Source organism: Sinocyclocheilus rhinocerous, unplaced genomic scaffold (genome assembly GCF_001515625.1).
Source record: "Sinocyclocheilus rhinocerous isolate Xijiao unplaced genomic scaffold, SAMN03320098_v1.1 scaffold2138, whole genome shotgun sequence".
Taxonomy (NCBI): domain Eukaryota; kingdom Metazoa; phylum Chordata; class Actinopteri; order Cypriniformes; family Cyprinidae; genus Sinocyclocheilus; species Sinocyclocheilus rhinocerous.
The window spans coordinates 303,256-319,937 of record NW_015656024.1 but is presented as its reverse complement, the minus strand read 5'-3'; the positions used below and the strand labels follow the sequence as shown (position 1 = coordinate 319,937).

The window sequence follows — 16,682 nt, the reverse complement described above, 5'->3', positions numbered from 1 at the left end:
TTGTAAATGCTGTTGTCACTACTGAACATTTCAGGAGTTAATTTGGTTGTTGAACGCAAATTTAGCTGCAGTGTGTGCATGGCATAAATCCCCACCCTATGTTTTTCTTTTGTTTTGTATCTGTTACTACAATACAGAAGTAAATAGGATTTCCCTGCACCTGTTTTTTGTTTAGTTCTTTGTTAGCTCTTATATTAATAGCCCTGAGTTTGTCGGTTATGAAAGTCACACATTTGAGCTTCCATGTTTATTCATTATTATTAGAAATAAAATGTATTAGGTAATTAAAATAGCCTACAGTATGTAAAAGTTTTTAAATGCATGTAGTCAGGGAGAGTGTGCAAGCATATGTGTTTGATATAATTCTGTATTTTAGACTAAATATAAATATTTCTAGTTTCTTTTTTCAATCCTGAACGATTTATTCATTTTGAACGAATCCTTTCTGTGACTCGAGAGTAATGAGCTGTTTCATAGAGTTATTCATTCATTTTTTTTAATGTGATAGCGCATGAATCAAATGACTCTGGAGGTGAACTAATCAATTCTGTTTCCAGTACTTGGCTGTGCAAAATTCTGGTACAGGAACATAATTGATTAGTTCACCTTGCGAGACTTGAGTTGTTTGGTCTTTCATCAGGTGACAGGCCCGTATGCTGTGTACACAATATAGAACTGATTAGTTCACCTCCCGAGTCCGTACTTTCCTGAGTTCGTGCATTTATTGCTAAGTGTGATTATACAATACCAGATAATTTCAATGTGGTCTCAGACTTCTTCTTCCCACGATATGGACACTTGGTTGTTGCTTAGAGAGTGTGCAAACATTTAACTCTGTCTTTCTTTCTCCGTGTGCAGTGAAGAACACATGCGCTCCCTCAGAGTTTGCGTGTGCGAACGGTCAGTGTGTTCCTGGGCGCTGGCGGTGTGACGGAGAACCCGAGTGTCCGGACGGATCGGATGAGGCTGATGCCACCTGCAGTAAGTCACATATCATAAAACTATTATCGCTTATGTTTAATTATCTATTTAAAGCGATGGTTTAATAACCTCAACCGTTTGGATTTCAATCTCCCTTTGTCTGAGACAATATTTGAAGGCCCTCCTGTGTAAGCTGATACAGGGGTGGATTTAGTGAATTGAGGGCCCCAGGCAAAATATAGGAATGGGGCTCTATACATTTACACACATTTACCTGGATCAACCTTGAGGATCCTTTTATGGGGCCCTATACATTTGCACACATTTTCCTAGATCAACCTTGAGGTTCCTTTTTTGTTGTGATGCTTGCTGCTGCACAATGGTGCCCCATAGTTGTGTCCAGTGTATAATGGCTTTCTTTCATGTTGGGGACGACGAAATAGCAATTGATTTACAGTTGAGATACAGGTTTTCACAAAAACTAAATAAATTATAAAATAATAAACCTCACAATTGAGCCTTTACACCATATTTTTTAAGAAAAGGGATGAGTCAGAAGTATAAATTATATTAATTTAAAACAGGGTTATGTGGGTGGATTTTCACATTGATCTGAACAAAAACTACAGACTGGTTTATTCACAAAAACTAAATAAATTATAAAATAATAAACCTCACAATTGAGCCTTTACACCATATTTTTTAAGAAAAGGGATGAGTCAGAAGTATAAATTATATTAATTTAAAACAGGGTTATGTGGGTGGATTTTCACATTGATCTGAACAAAAACTACAGACTGGTTTATTGAAAATGCACATTCATTCTCTGCCAGCAGGAGGCGCTTTTGGGACATCAGAAATATAGAGGTTTCCCCGGTAAGGGCTGTAAACAAAGCAGCGCTCTGCTCATAAACGCTACTTTGTCAGATAGAATGAAAATGCCATCGAAATTTTTCTGAAGACAGTCAGTTCCCTTCAGAGATTAATTCATATAAAAACTTGAAATAGTGAAAATGAGAAAAGTGTGAAAAATATAGCCTATTTTGACAAGGAAAGTGATGAGTTACCAGCGTAAGCCTGTGTGCCTGGTCTCATATACTCTCCAAAGGCTGTCTAATTCTAAACTTTTTTAACTACAAATTTAAATGAAACTGAAAAAATAATGAAAAGGAAATTATACATTTACACCTAAGGATTATATGAACCAAAAAAGTAACTGCGTATACATCCTCTACCTGGGTCCTTCTCATAAATGCGTAAGCGGCATTTAAAACAATAAACATATAATACGCACTGTTGCTCAATACTTAATTACAGCTTCAGATGCATGATATTTTCATTTGCTACAAGCAGGATGCACAAGAAGCATGTTCAACACAGACACGCAGATGGTTGTCGTGGTAATAAACACTGTAAATAGCAACCGTTCGTGTGTCCGCGCTTAATGCGCATCTCATATATGAAAAGCATTTTAGGGGGCCCTTAGCTTTTGGGGGCCCAAGGCGGTCGCCTACCTTTGCCTAATGGGTAAGTCCGCCTCTGAGCTGATATGTACCTCTGGTACTTTTGTTGAAATTAAAATAAATCGACTCAAAAATATCTATATTATTTTTACTTTTCTAATGCTAATTTATTTTTAAACTATTTCTAAGATTTATTGGGGCCCCTCTGGTAGTTTGCTGAGGCCCCTGATTGAAAACTACTGATTTAAAGGATTTAAATTGATTTTAAGTGCTATCGACCGCATCTGTTGAAAAAAAGAAAAAAAAAGAAAATCATTTTAGCTCGACCCTCAGTTTGTAAAAACAAGCACAATCATGTTTCCAGTACTGCATTAATGGAAGTCAACAGGGCAAGTTCATCCTACAGAAATAGTCCCAGCATTAAAAGAATCACGTAGACAACTCTCAACAGCTCCAATGACATATTTTTGAACAAAAGATTTAATATAAGTGCTGTGATATAAATACAAGCTTCACATTTCAGTTGTCTAACCCTCTGGAATGCCTTATACATAATGAATCATCCATAATGCATTACTGTCAAATGTGGGACAAGTCCATTTTTTTCCTTTGGTAATCCAAGGGACTGAACTTGTGTTGAACCCAGAAGATTCCTTTAGGCTGCTAATATTAAACACACTGCTGTAAACCACACCTGAAGTGGAGTTAGCCTCTCAGTTACTGATTGGCCTCCCAGTGTGTTTGTTGTGCAGCAACGTGATTGTGTTTGTCTGATATTAGGTCTGATTTATGCTGTAAGTGCTGTTTCCTCTCTGAAGGAAAATCAAATGTGATCTTGTAGCGTTCATGTAGGTAGAGTCATGTAAACTCTATGGCTTTGCAACCGTATTCAAGGCCGAAAATCAGAGTGCGAATTTAGGAGCAACATTGAATTCATTCTTTTCAATGGTTTTTGTGCCCTTGGAACGAGGTATAGAAGTGTTATTTCATTCAGGTGAAGTTCATCGGGGCAGCTCATCTAGTATTTAATTACGTTTTCACCTTCTGCCATTGCATGTGCACTTTTCTCATGAATGATTCAGTCGCCATCCCCAAACAGTTCAGAAAATGTCTGTTCAGTGGGAAAACATGAGAGATATTAAAAGAAAGGGCTGTATATGCTAGAATTCCATTAAAGATGAATGAGTCCGCAGCTCAGTTCTGCCCTAACACAAAACTGCATTACTGTACTAACTGATAAAACAGAAAAAAACAGAATAACTTTACGTTTTTGTCTAGTGGAGTATACCACCATTTGATATGTTTGTCCAAACTTTCTTACAAGTATGTAAATATGTAAGAAAGATTCTAACATTTCTGGGCTGCTTTTCCCAAAAGCATCCTGAGCCTAAGTTGATCATAGCTCCATTGGTTTCAATGGGTCTACGATGTACTTAAGCTTACGATGTTTTTGGGAAAGGCAGCCCTGGTCCTTACAACATACTGAAGCATAAGCTTATTTTAAATATAATAGTAAATTCTAAATCTGATTGGATCAGCTCAAAACCATTGTAAACGTACACCTGTGACCACACATCAGCTGAATTATATATTAATATGCCAAGTTGCTGCATGGCTTGGCAGCTGTAAACAGTCTAATGAATTAATGAAGCGGTTAGAGGAACTAGATTCTTCACGCTGAACATCTGTAACACAAAATCTAATTTAAACCTGGAAAAAGTTTTAGCATTAAAAAAAGAAGTACAACAACAACAACAACAACAACAAAAAAATATATATATATATTTAAAAGATTCTACAGTATTTCTATGGTTAATAGAACAGTAAGACACCATGTCCAATAAATGTACATTTATTATTATCATTAATAATATTACTAATAACAATGCTGATGGTGGTAGTAGTAATTATGATAATAATAATAATAAATATATAAATGTAAATATTTGTTACATTTATTAAATAATAAATAAATTATTAGTATTAATAATAATAGTAATTGTTTATTATATAATTATAATAATAACAAAAACTATGATTTTATTATTATTATTATTGTTGTTGTTGATAATAATAAATCTAACTTTTTATTGGATGTGGTGTCCTACTGTCTATTAACTATTAGCTATTATCATTGTTTTTAAATATTATTAATAGTATTATTGTTGTTGTTATTACAGTAATAATAATCAATGTAACTATTTGTAAGATAAATAAGTATTAATAATAATAGTAATTGTGTATTATTATATACTTCTAATTACAACAACAAAACAATGATTTATTATTATTATTATATAATTATTATACTGTTTATCAACACCCTAGCTATTATTTTTTTTAAATATTATTATTAAAATTATTTTTGTTGTTGTTGTTGTTATTACTGTATGATAATAACAATTTATTGGACATGGTGTTTTGATGCCTTTTATCAATTTTATTTTGGTGCTGTTTTATAAAGGTAATACATCACTTCAGGCCGTGTCTTACAGTGGTTGATCGTCATGCTTTGAATTATGCTTTTTGCCTTATTGCTGTATTGCATTCTGCAGCCTCTATAGTACTTAAGTTGTTTCAGTGTGTTCAGCTGAGTACATGGGTACATCAGTTCACTCAATAACCTTATTTCAAACATGTTTAGTCTGTCCAGTAGGCCTCTTATGGCTGTTTTGACAAGTGAAAAAATAGAGACTGATTACATTGATTTAATGTGGCCAATATGTGTATTTTCTGAATATCATAATAAAACCGTGGCTGTGTTTCCATGACTGCAGTACGCCGGCATCTGTAGGTGAGGAGCACAGCTGTGCCACATGAAATGCTCAAACACGAGCCCTCCCTTCTGCTCTTTCCGCTCCATGTCTGCATTAACTTTAGCAGAAAGAAACCATCATGTTAGTTCATGTTCATTTTGTGGATGCCAGTAATGTAGATAGAAATACTAAGTCATTTACTTCTAGCTAATGCATGTGCATATTGTATTGTGTATTGTGTGGCTGCCGTTCATTTCACATAGGCTGTTTGGAGAAAGTAGTTTGCATGCTAATAGGATATTATAATCTTCAAGAAGCATCTTCAACAGAAATGTCAAACAAAAGAGTCTCCTGATGCATTTAGATGGAATAAATACTCAAAGGCCATTTCAGCAGCAGTGCTTCTAATGAATTCGCACAGTAAGACCGAGGCTCTCTGGAAAACCATTAGCTGATGGGCAAGATATGAGAAACAATTAGGGATGCTGTTTATTTGGAAGTCTGTTCGTTTGCATAAATGGTTTTTATGAGTATTATTGCGTATCTTATGCATAAGTGAAGGATGTTTATGTGATGTTATGTTTTAGTCAAAACAGGTAAAATAACCATTTACTTGACACTTTTGTCCAGTGACTTAAAAGTGACCAACACACAAGCAGTTTGTGTTGTCTATGGATTTCGTCAACTTTTTGTTGGCTAAAATATTCATGTATAAATAAATAATTGCCTTTTTTTGTTGTCATACTGATAATAAATATTAATAAATTTAGATGTATTTATATATCTGGAAATATCTTTCTGAAAATCCTGTGTCGATTTGTGCCTTGTTTGTAAATGAATCTGTGGTAAAATGAAGTGAACAAAGGACTGAGTTCTTACCGACGCGGTCTGGATCTTCATTAAAAATAAAGTTCATCCACTCTTTCCTAACGCTGGGATCAGAAAGAAGGCAACACAAAGACTGTGTTTTTCCACAGCTTGGCACTGCAAAGCGTCTTGTTGTCTTCGGACCCATCTTTATCGTTTTGTTTCTGATGTTTTTATAGTACATTGACCTCTTATATGCCACAAGATCAAGGGAATTTTGATTTCTCAGTTCATGACCCCTTTAAATCTTCATCTTGTTTGAACTTGTTTGTTCGTCTTGGCTCAAAGCGGCTTGCTAGGGACCTGTTTTCTTCGTGGAAGCTTTGGATTTAGTGAGCTTATTGTTACTCAAATCAATATTTTGTGTCCTATTATTTACTCCCATTATCTATGCATATATGAATAATGCCATGTTCTAGTCGCCTGAAATCAGTTAAATACTGATTATTACACCTCATAACAACTGAATGATTGGATCCTCTAGACATATTTTCTCCAAAAACACCATGACCGCACTGAGCCTGTGAAGCAAACACAGTGGTAGCCTCGTTCATGTTTAATTTATCTAGCTGCCATAAACAATGAAGCATGTACTTTATCCAGCAATATCTCAAAGGCTTTGTTTAGCGTTTTGCCTCAAACCACTTTCTTCAGCATTCAGGTCTTGTCAAAAAAACATTACGAGATGGCAGTCCTGAGATTGTGCCCTAAGCTCAGCATCCTCAGACTGTGTCCTGATCACGCTTGTCCACACTAAAGATAAAACTGCTGTGACATTATACATATTAAAACTTGCCGCTTTATTATATTCATCACAATTGATGTATTGTTAACTACTTGTTGGTGTTAAAAATAAAATATTTTATCAAATGATTATAAAATATAAATTGTTGAAATAAGTTGAAATAAAGTTTAAACTTGTAATTATGGGCTGTCAATACAGCTGTCAATGTGTTCAAATCAATTAGGCTTAAATAATTTTTGTGTCATTTGTAAGTCGCTTTGGATAAAAGCATCTGCTAAATGACTAAATGTAAAATGTAAATGTAAATAAACTCCCGACAACGATTGGAACAAAAGTATCTTATGCTCATCAAGGCTGCATTGGTTTGATCAAAAACGCTGTAAAAACAGTAATATTGTGAAATATTATTACAAATTAATATGTTGTAAAATGTAACTTACTCCTGTGATGGTGAAGCTGAATTTTCAGCATCATTACTCCAGTCTTCAGTGTCACATGATCCTTCTCTGCTAAATGACTAAATGTAAAATGTAAATGTAAATAAACTCCCGACAACGATTGGAACAAAAGTATCTTATGCTCATCAAGGCTGCATTGGTTTGATCAAAAACGCTGTAAAAACAGTAATATTGTAAAATATTATTACAAATTAATATGTTGTAAAATGTAATTTATTCCTGTGATGGTGAAGCTGAATTTTCAGCATCATTACTCCAGTCTTCAGTGTCACATGATCCTTCAGAAATCATTCTAATATGCTGATTTGCTGCTCAAGAAACATTTCTTATTATTTTGAATGTTGTTTTGTTTTTGTGGAAACTTGCCATTTAAAAGTTTGGGGTAAGTAAGATAAAAAATAAAATAAAAAATCAGCAAGGATGCATTAATTTGATCAAAAGTGTCATTAAAGACATTTATAATGTATCAAAAAATTTCTATTTCAAATAAATGCTGTTATTTTCTTCTCTTTCTATTCATCGAAGAATCCTGACAGAAAAATATCATGGTTTCCACAAAAATGTTATTAAGTAACAATGTTTTCAACATTGATACCATTATTAATAATTTAACCAATAATTGATGATAATTGAGCAGAAAATTCAGCTTTGCATCACAGGATTAAACTACTTAAAAAAAAAATTTGAAATGGAAAACTTATATTAAAAATAATAATATTTCACAATATTACTGTTTTTTTTTTTTGTCAAATAAGTGCAGTCCTGATGAATTAAAGAAGTATTTTTCAAAAACAACAAAAAATGTAATTATTCATTTAAAAAAAAAAAATCTATTTTACATGTTTTTGAATTTATGTGTCAGACTCTGTTCCATGTTTTGTGTTTCCATGCCCATATTTGGTCCTTCCTGTTCCTGTCCTAATTGTTTCCAATGTGTTCCAGGTGTGTCTAGTTATCATCCTCGTTTCCCTGTGTATTTAAGTTCGAGTCTGTGCAGTCTGTCTTTGTCCTGTATTGAACGTCAACCCTCGTCCTACTCGTGAGTTCCTGTCTGTATGTGCTTTATTTGGATAAATAAAGGTCTGTTTCACGTTAATCCTCTTCGTCTCCGCGCTCCTTCGTCTCCGCCACAGTAGGCAGTCGTGACAGAATACAGGACCCAAAAGAAGTAAGCGGCACCCCCTCTCCCTGTTTTATTTCCGCTTTTGAAAGTCTTTTGTTTTTTCCCGTTTGTTTCTTCCGGCGGCACGGAATCCGCCGCATGCTTCGCCGCGGCTCACTCCAGCCCACCGGCTGCTCCGAAGATAGGCCCGCTGGCCGCGCCGTTGTCAAGCCCGTCGGCCGCTACGAAGTCAAGCCCGCCGGCCACGGCTTTCTCAAGCCCGCCTGCCGCCATTGACCTAAGCCCGTCGGTCACCGCAACGGCAAGCCTGCCAGCCGAGCCTTTCACCCCGAGCCTTGAGGGGAATCTGTGGAGAAGAATGTGGTTGGTTCTGGTCCCAACCACCCTCCAGTGCCAGCTCCTCGAAAGCGCCTTGCTGTGCCTGCTCCTCCAGAGCCCCCTCCAGTGCCAGCTCCTCGTAAGCGCTTCCCAGTCCCCAAATCCAGCCCAGAGTGGGCTCCAGTTCCCGAGTATAGCCCACGGAGGGCTCCTGTTCCCCAGTTAAGCCCAGGGAGGGCTCCTGATTCCTCGTTTAGCCCAGGAAGGGCTCCTGATCAGTTTTCATGCTTGAGTAACCTTGTGCTCTCACATTAGTGAGCACTACTGCAGGAGCACTGTTCTGGATGTCTTATTTAATAATTATTGATGCATCCATGTTCAGCACATTTTCCTATTGCAAGGAAACGCACAGGAATTATAAAAGCTGATTTAACGGCTTTTAAAAGGAAAAACAGTCAAACCCATAGGGAAAGCATTAGCGACTGAAAGCTGAGAATGTTTGTGATCTCTACAGTCAAAATACAGCACAACCAGGGCTTTGCTGCCCCACTTTATGTAATTGACTGCCATATGCTGTCCAATATGTTTAGTAAATCACTGCTGGACTAGTACATCAAATATTTTTCTTCAGTATATCGTCTATCCGGCTGTAACATTACCCAGTTAGAATCAAAGGATTATTACTAGTTCCCTGATCTGTCTATGAAGAGAACTATAATGGCAGCTGAACTAAAACAGCGCTTAAATAATTTAATTTTTTAGCTTTCTGTTTATCTAATTTTGCCCACATCTAGAATTGACCTAGTTTGCTCCTCTATAACAATATGTAGTTAATAACGCAGCTACTGTAACAAGATTTAAGCTATACTAACGCTCTGCAAATGTTTAGTTTAAGTTGATTGTATTAAAGGATAGTTGACACAAAAATGAGAGATGCCATCATTTACCCACCCTCATTATTTTGCCCATTTATTTGTTTTGAAAATACAGTAAAAACAGCAATATTGTGGAATATTATAACAAACTAAAATAACTGTTTTCTATATGAATATATTTTGAAATGTAATTTATTCCTTTTCTGTTGGAAACTGGGATATACTGTATTTGTTTTCAGGATTCTTTGATCAAAAGCAAAAGTTCTAAAGAACAGCATTCATTTGAAATAATTTGGAACATTATAGATTTCTTAGCTGCTATTTTGGATCAATTAAATGCCTCCTTACTGAATAAAAATATTAATTTCTTAAAGCAAAAATATTCTTACTGACCCCAAATTTTTGAATGGTAGTGTACATTTGCACCCCACTTTCATTGTATCGACAGAAAACAGTTGAAATATTCTTAAAAATATCATTTTATATACGATTTCAATTCAAATGTAATATATTTTAGTTTGATAATGTTTTTTATGTGCACTGTAAAAAAAAAAAAGTTGACCTAACTCAAAAAAATAAGACAACCTATCGCAGTCAACTTAAGTTAACTCAACTAGCAGCCGACAACTTAAAAACATTAGTTCATCTAATGAATAAATGTCAGTCTACTGAGTGTTAAAAGATCTGTCAGAGCAACCAAAGATTTTTTAGTATTTAGCAATGCTAATCTTTTTTAACAATCCTCTTTCTTTTAGATTTTTGTTTATTTTCAAAGCCTTCTATGTAATATGGGTAGTATTTGCCTCTTAAAACTAAAGGCAAACATTTATGCTGATAGACAAATGTATTAAACAAGTTGCAATGAGATGCACATATACAGTACCTCAGCACACGATTCTCAACCATGGTGAGGATCAACAAATTTTAAATCAGTAAAAATATGAACTCTGACCCACATGACAGCTAACTGACAGTGACAGCAGCAGCAGCAGTAAAATTTAAAACAATTATAATATTTTAATAATAATTAACATAAAATCAAGCTGCAATGCATGCTGGGAACTTGTGCAATATTGTTCACTGAAAAATTGTTTGTTCAGATGCAATTTGAAAAGTTGGGAGAACATTTGGATATGTTGTGAACAAATACTTGAGTATCTAAGTAAGGTAAACAAAACAACTTTTGCTAGCGACATGTTTAGAGTATTTTTGTTCAGTTTACACAAAAAATTAAACTGACTTCTCCTACTAAAAATTCTTTGTTCAGGCTACTTTTTTTACATTGGTTAGCAGAACTTTTCGAAAGTTGGATTTTTTTTTACAGTGTGCTATTTTGTATTTTTAGGGGATTTTATGGTGATAAATTATTTATGAAGTAGTTACAATCCATTTATTACCTGTTAACCACTTTTTGAGCATAGATCTGAAAATGGAATTTTGCAACTGAAACTGTTGTAAATCTTGAATTTTGGAGCACAGACTTAAAGGGTTAGTTCACCCAAAAATGAAAATTCTGTCATTAATTACTCACCCTCATGTCGTTTTAAACCCCTAAGACCTTCATTCATCTTCGGAACACATATTAAGATATTTTTGATGAAATCGGAGAGCTCTCTGACCCTTTCTGATTACGTTGATTACGTTCTGGGGTACTCTCCAAAATTGTAAGATGGTAACTCGGGGAGAAGAATTGCTGAATAAATTATGTTATTATTGTTTTCTTTGCGCACAAAAAGTATTCTCGTAGCTTTGTAAAATTACGGTTGAACCCCTGATGTCACATGGACTATTTTACCGATGTCCTTACTATGTTTCTGTGCATTGATCGTGGTAATATCCTTGCTGTCTATGGGAGGGTCAGAGAGCTCTCGGAATTAATCAAAAATATCTTCATTTGTGTTCCGAAGATGAACGAAGGTCTTACGGGTTTAGACGACATGAGGGTGAGTAATTAATGACAGAATTTTCATTTTTGGGTGAACTAACCCTTTAAGTTTAGTTTCTTGTAAAAGAAGAAACTTTAACAGATTATTGCTTAAGTGAACAAAGTTTAAAAAATCCAACTTTTACAAAAATGTTATAGAGTTTATTGTTATGAAAAATCCACAAAATATAATTTTGAAATTCTATATGAAATATATATTTTCCCAAACATTTTTTACTCTAAAATTGCATGAAAATCAAAGCCATAAATCTAAACAATTTGAGGTTGATATGTCAAAAAATGAGTTTCCGTTTTGATTGGGTGCAGTACCAAACATTTCCACTAGATGAAACTCACTTCCTGTTCATTTCCAGTACGGTCACTTTTGACTGCGAGGAGTACAAGTGTACCTTTTCTTTTAATTTTTTATTCAGGACCATTTAACCTTTTTGAATCATGTCCATAATTATTTTTGGTGTTCATATAGCAAGTGCCATGATCTTTACCAAGTTTCATATGATTCTGATGTAGTAAAAAAATTCTAAAAAAATAGACACGCCCCTTATTGCTGATTGGCTACAAGTTTGTTTTGCGATTCGGCCCGAATCAGTTTTTAAAGCGTTTTTGAAAAATCACTTACTATGCCTTTAAGTGAACAAAGTTTAAAAAATCCAACTTTTACAAAAATGTTATAGAGTTTATTGTTATGAAAAATCCACAAAATATAATTTTGAAATTCTATATGAAATATATATTTTCCCAAACATTTTTTACTCTAAAATTGCATGAAAATCAAAGCCATAAATCTAAACAATTTGAGGTTGATATGTCAAAAAATGAGTTTCCGTTTTGATTGGGTGCAGTACCAAACATTTCCACTAGATGAAACTCACTTCCTGTTCATTTCCAGTACGGTCACTTTTGACTGCGAGGAGTACAAGTGTACCTTTTCTTTTAATTTTTTATTCAGGACCATTTAACCTTTTTGAATCATGTCCATAATTATTTTTGGTGTTCATATAGCAAGTGCCATGATCTTTACCAAGTTTCATATGATTCTGATGTAGTAAAAAAATTCTAAAAAAACAGAATGACAAAGAGCACCAGAGGGTTAAAGGCATTGTGTTGTAGAAAACACATATTCATGCCTTAAACTCTGGTCATTGGTTGAGCCAATATATAGTTTGTTATTCTCTCCGGTGTCGCTTGTGGCTTAAAAATGACACACTGCAGCTTTAAGTTAAAGGTGACTGCATTAATGCACAACACCAGCACATGATATTCCTGTGCTCTATTTCCATATGGCAGCACCCCTGACAACAGAAATGACTTGATGAAGTGGGGATCAATTTAATGTGTTTAGAGATTAACAGCGATTTTTGACTCTGCTGATTTCAGTGAAGTGGAATTAAGAAGCTCTTCATCAAATAGCCATCGGCAAAGCCAAATGTCTCCTCTGAGTTCATCGCGACCTTTTCACAACACCGCGCTCTCTCACCTCACACCTCACTGCATATACAGCACGAGTGCGAAGTCACATGGGAGCGGAGAAAGCTCCTCTGACCTTGTTATCATTTGTTCCAAACATGCTTTCTCACTCACTCTCCTTCTTTCACCTTTTCCCACTTTTCCAGTCATCTCAACTTCATCTTGACAGTACTATTAATCTGCTTTAATGAATATTCTGTCATCATATACTGACTCTCATGTGACTCTCTTTCTTCTGTTTATTTCTTCTTGTGTTCCTCAATAACAATATGTAGTTAACAGCTGAGCTACTGTAACAAGTTTCAAGCTGTAAATGCTCTGAGAATGTTTCAATAAGTTAAAATTGATTATATTAAATGGATAGTTGACCCTAAAATGAGAGATGCCATCAGAATGCAGAAGAAAGTTTGGGACGATGTGAGGATGAGTGCAAGATGATGTGTCAGAAAACTGATCAGTAATATATGTACTTCACAGTGTTGTTTTAATATTTTTTATGCATTACTATAGGATTTATTAATATTCCTAATATTTGTTTTTATTTTAATATTTTCAGTTTTCATTTTAATTTTAATCTAAGTTTTATTCATTTTGTTATGCTTTTGCTATTTTTAACTAGTTTTCATATTTCTTTTGGCTTTAATAAGCTTTAATTATTATTTCAGTTTTAGTATTTTAGTACTTTAACCTAGAAGGCAACATTTATCATTTTTAAGTTTTTAATCTAATATTTATATTTTCTTTTCTTTCAGCTTTATTTCAATTAACAAAATAAATCTTTTTAATCATGTTTAATCGTACTTTTAGTTAACAATAACAATACTGATATTGGAAAATGTTAATTAAAAGTACTTCCATCTAATTCCTTTTAACAAATATTTGTGTGCTGCATATCTTTATAAAGCTTAGCAAGTGACATTCTAACGTCCAACAATGGACTATTTACACAATCTCTGGTGACACGTTTCACTGGTCATTAGCATTGTCAGTAAGTTTTTTAATATTTTCATTTTTTAAAAATATATGTACATTTATAACACTATCATTTTTGTGTTATATTACCTTGTGTGAAACCTGGGAAAAGTAAAAAGAGTCTATTGGAATCAGTTGTGAACTAAGTCGTGTGTGTGTGTGTGTGTGTGTGTGTGTGTTGCACATGCTGTGAAGAACGTTCTAAGGGCCGTTCACATAGAACACATCTTTGCGTCTAAAAATGTGAGATGCAGCGCTCAGGAATGATTTTTTCAAAAAGCACAGTGCAGAACACGAGGGTTTCGAGACATGCTTTTGATACGTGATGCAATAATGGAAATAATAGAAAATAGCCTAAATAGAGATATTTCTCTATTTCTGCATGTAAAAATGTAAATTCTTTTAACTTGACAAAACACTGTGTTCATGTGCGAGATGCTGCAAAAGATGCAAGCGCAATGGTCATAAACGTTCATCTAGAGTGTATTTACGTAGAAAAATTATGGAAAAGTAGTGTATTGGGGGACAAAACATGTTCTGTGTAAGCGAACGTCAATTTATGGTTTTTCACTGTAAATTATACATTTTTTTTCCACTTCGAAAAACGGTATTTTACCATAAAATTACATAAAATGTCTATTACAGTTTTTCACCGTATATAGTAGGGGAACTTACCGTTAACCATTTAACATGTTTTACTGTATAACTTTCAGTTTTTTAATGTTAAAATCACGATCATTTTTTTACAGTGCACGCTAACTTGCTGCTATAAACAAAAGCTCGCAATGCTTGCCCCGCCTCCGGAGTCTTCTGATTGGACCACTGTTCTGATTGGACCTACTGACATTGATAAGTACTGTGTGTAAAAGTTGAAATTCTTTTAACTTGTCTTAAAAATGTGGCGCTCATGTGTGAGACACTGCAAAAGGTCTGAGATGCAAATGCAACAGTCATACACATCCGTCTAGTGTGTGTTCTCATAGAAATACTGTAGAAAAGTAGTGCATTGGAATGGAAAAATGTGTTTTGTGTGAACTGCCCCTAAATCTGTTATGAGGTTCCATGTCAGATATATACATAGGCTGTAGACGGCAAGACAGCTTAGAGTTTCTGGAACAGAGCTCCAGATTGATCATGTCTTGTTGACGCTTTCACTATTAGTCTATCCTTTCTTGGTGGATTATGAGTCTCTAAAGCATTCAAATTGTTTATATTAAAAATCATTAATGCTTCATTGATCTATGTATTTTGCTCTTTGTGCATTCATACTCTAATTAGTCAATAAAACATTCATTAATTCACTTCCTCTTGCTGTATAAGCATCTTCTATGCCTTTATACAGACACACACCCTCCAACCTGCACACTCAAACACTGCATTACTGCAATGCAGATCCCGAAAAAAAAAAGCATTTTGGTTGTCATTGAAGTGTTATGAAGTGACACTGTTTGTTCTCATTATTTCATAGCCAGGCTGGCTTGAATTCAGTAAAATAATAAAGTCAGGAAAATAAATGACAGCTATTTTGCTTGATGAATGATACTGAGGGTTCGACAAGTACTGCAGTAATAGAAATCACATCTCATTTGATATGTATCACTCATCTAAATGATGAAACAGATCCAGCGATGAATAATAAATTCACTCGAGAGAAAATTGAGAAAACTGACAGCCTAAACGGAGCTGCCCTTTCTCCCCGATTCTGGAAAGTTTATACAGCATGTCCTCGGCCAGGCTAATTGGTATAACTTGTTGAGCCATTTTGAATTCTTTCATGATATAAGGCCAGTCAAACGGCCCCGGCAGACTCATTGACTGCCAGAGATGATTTATTTATGCCTACATTTCTGATACCTCTCAAACTATGATCTAATATCAACAGACAGCCTGCCAAATGGAGCAGATTGGCCATGACTGTGAAGGAAAGAGGGGGACAGAGCTGCTAAAACGGGGGCCACAGACCCTCTGATCTACCGCCTGACCCCATTTACTCTCACTTAAAGGGATAGTTCACGCAAAAATTACAATACTGTCATCATTTACTCACCTTCTGTTATTTTATTTTTTGCCACACAGGTTTGAAACAAGATTAGGGTGAGTAAAGGAGGACAATATTCATTTTTGTGTATCCCATTAACTATTTTTTTTTTTAGCTAGCAATTAAGAGGTTTTTTTTTTTTTTGTGATCAGATCCCAAGTTAAATATCTCTCTTTTTTAATATAACAATAACAATATATAACTATAAGGTATAATAATTTTTGTTACAATCATAGCATGATCATAGCATAAACTTAAGCAGATAAATTTACACAAAATAAAAACAACAACAACAACAAAAACCCTAATTTCCATAATTCAAAAACATGGTGATGAACAGCAGAAATTAACTTATTTTTAGTGACAAGAGCGTAGCTAAATGCTAAAGTCCAACAACTGGAATTAACTTATTTTTAGCGACATGAGCGTAGCTCATAGACTGTATAAAAACATGGACGTAGTGTCCGTGATGTCACCCGTAGGTTTCTGAAGAGCGTTTTTGAAGCTCAAAGTGGGCGGAGCCGGCCATCGCCATCTTGGCAGCGCGTCACTCCCGGATAATCGAAAATGGGCAAAGAGGAGGGAGCTGGCTGCTGAAACCACGCCCACCTAGCTCGATGGTGGTGACAGCAGCGGCAATCCACCTGTCACTCAAGTGGCCACGCCCTTAATTATGCAGCACTTTAAGGCTTAATATAATTTAAACGGATGAGTTATAAAAAAAATTCACCCCC

General features: G+C 34.9%; 1 protein-coding gene across 1 annotated transcript in view; it reads left to right on the top strand.

Annotated features, from left to right (window-relative positions):
* The window catches only part of LOC107719273 (low-density lipoprotein receptor-related protein 8-like), a 128,226-nt gene that overhangs the window by 47,069 nt on the left and 64,475 nt on the right, over positions 1-16,682 (top strand). The window contains exon 3 of the mRNA XM_016526666.1: positions 859-981. Within this exon, the coding sequence (XP_016382152.1) occupies positions 859-981 (123 nt within the window). The remainder of the gene's footprint in view (positions 1-858; positions 982-16,682) is intronic.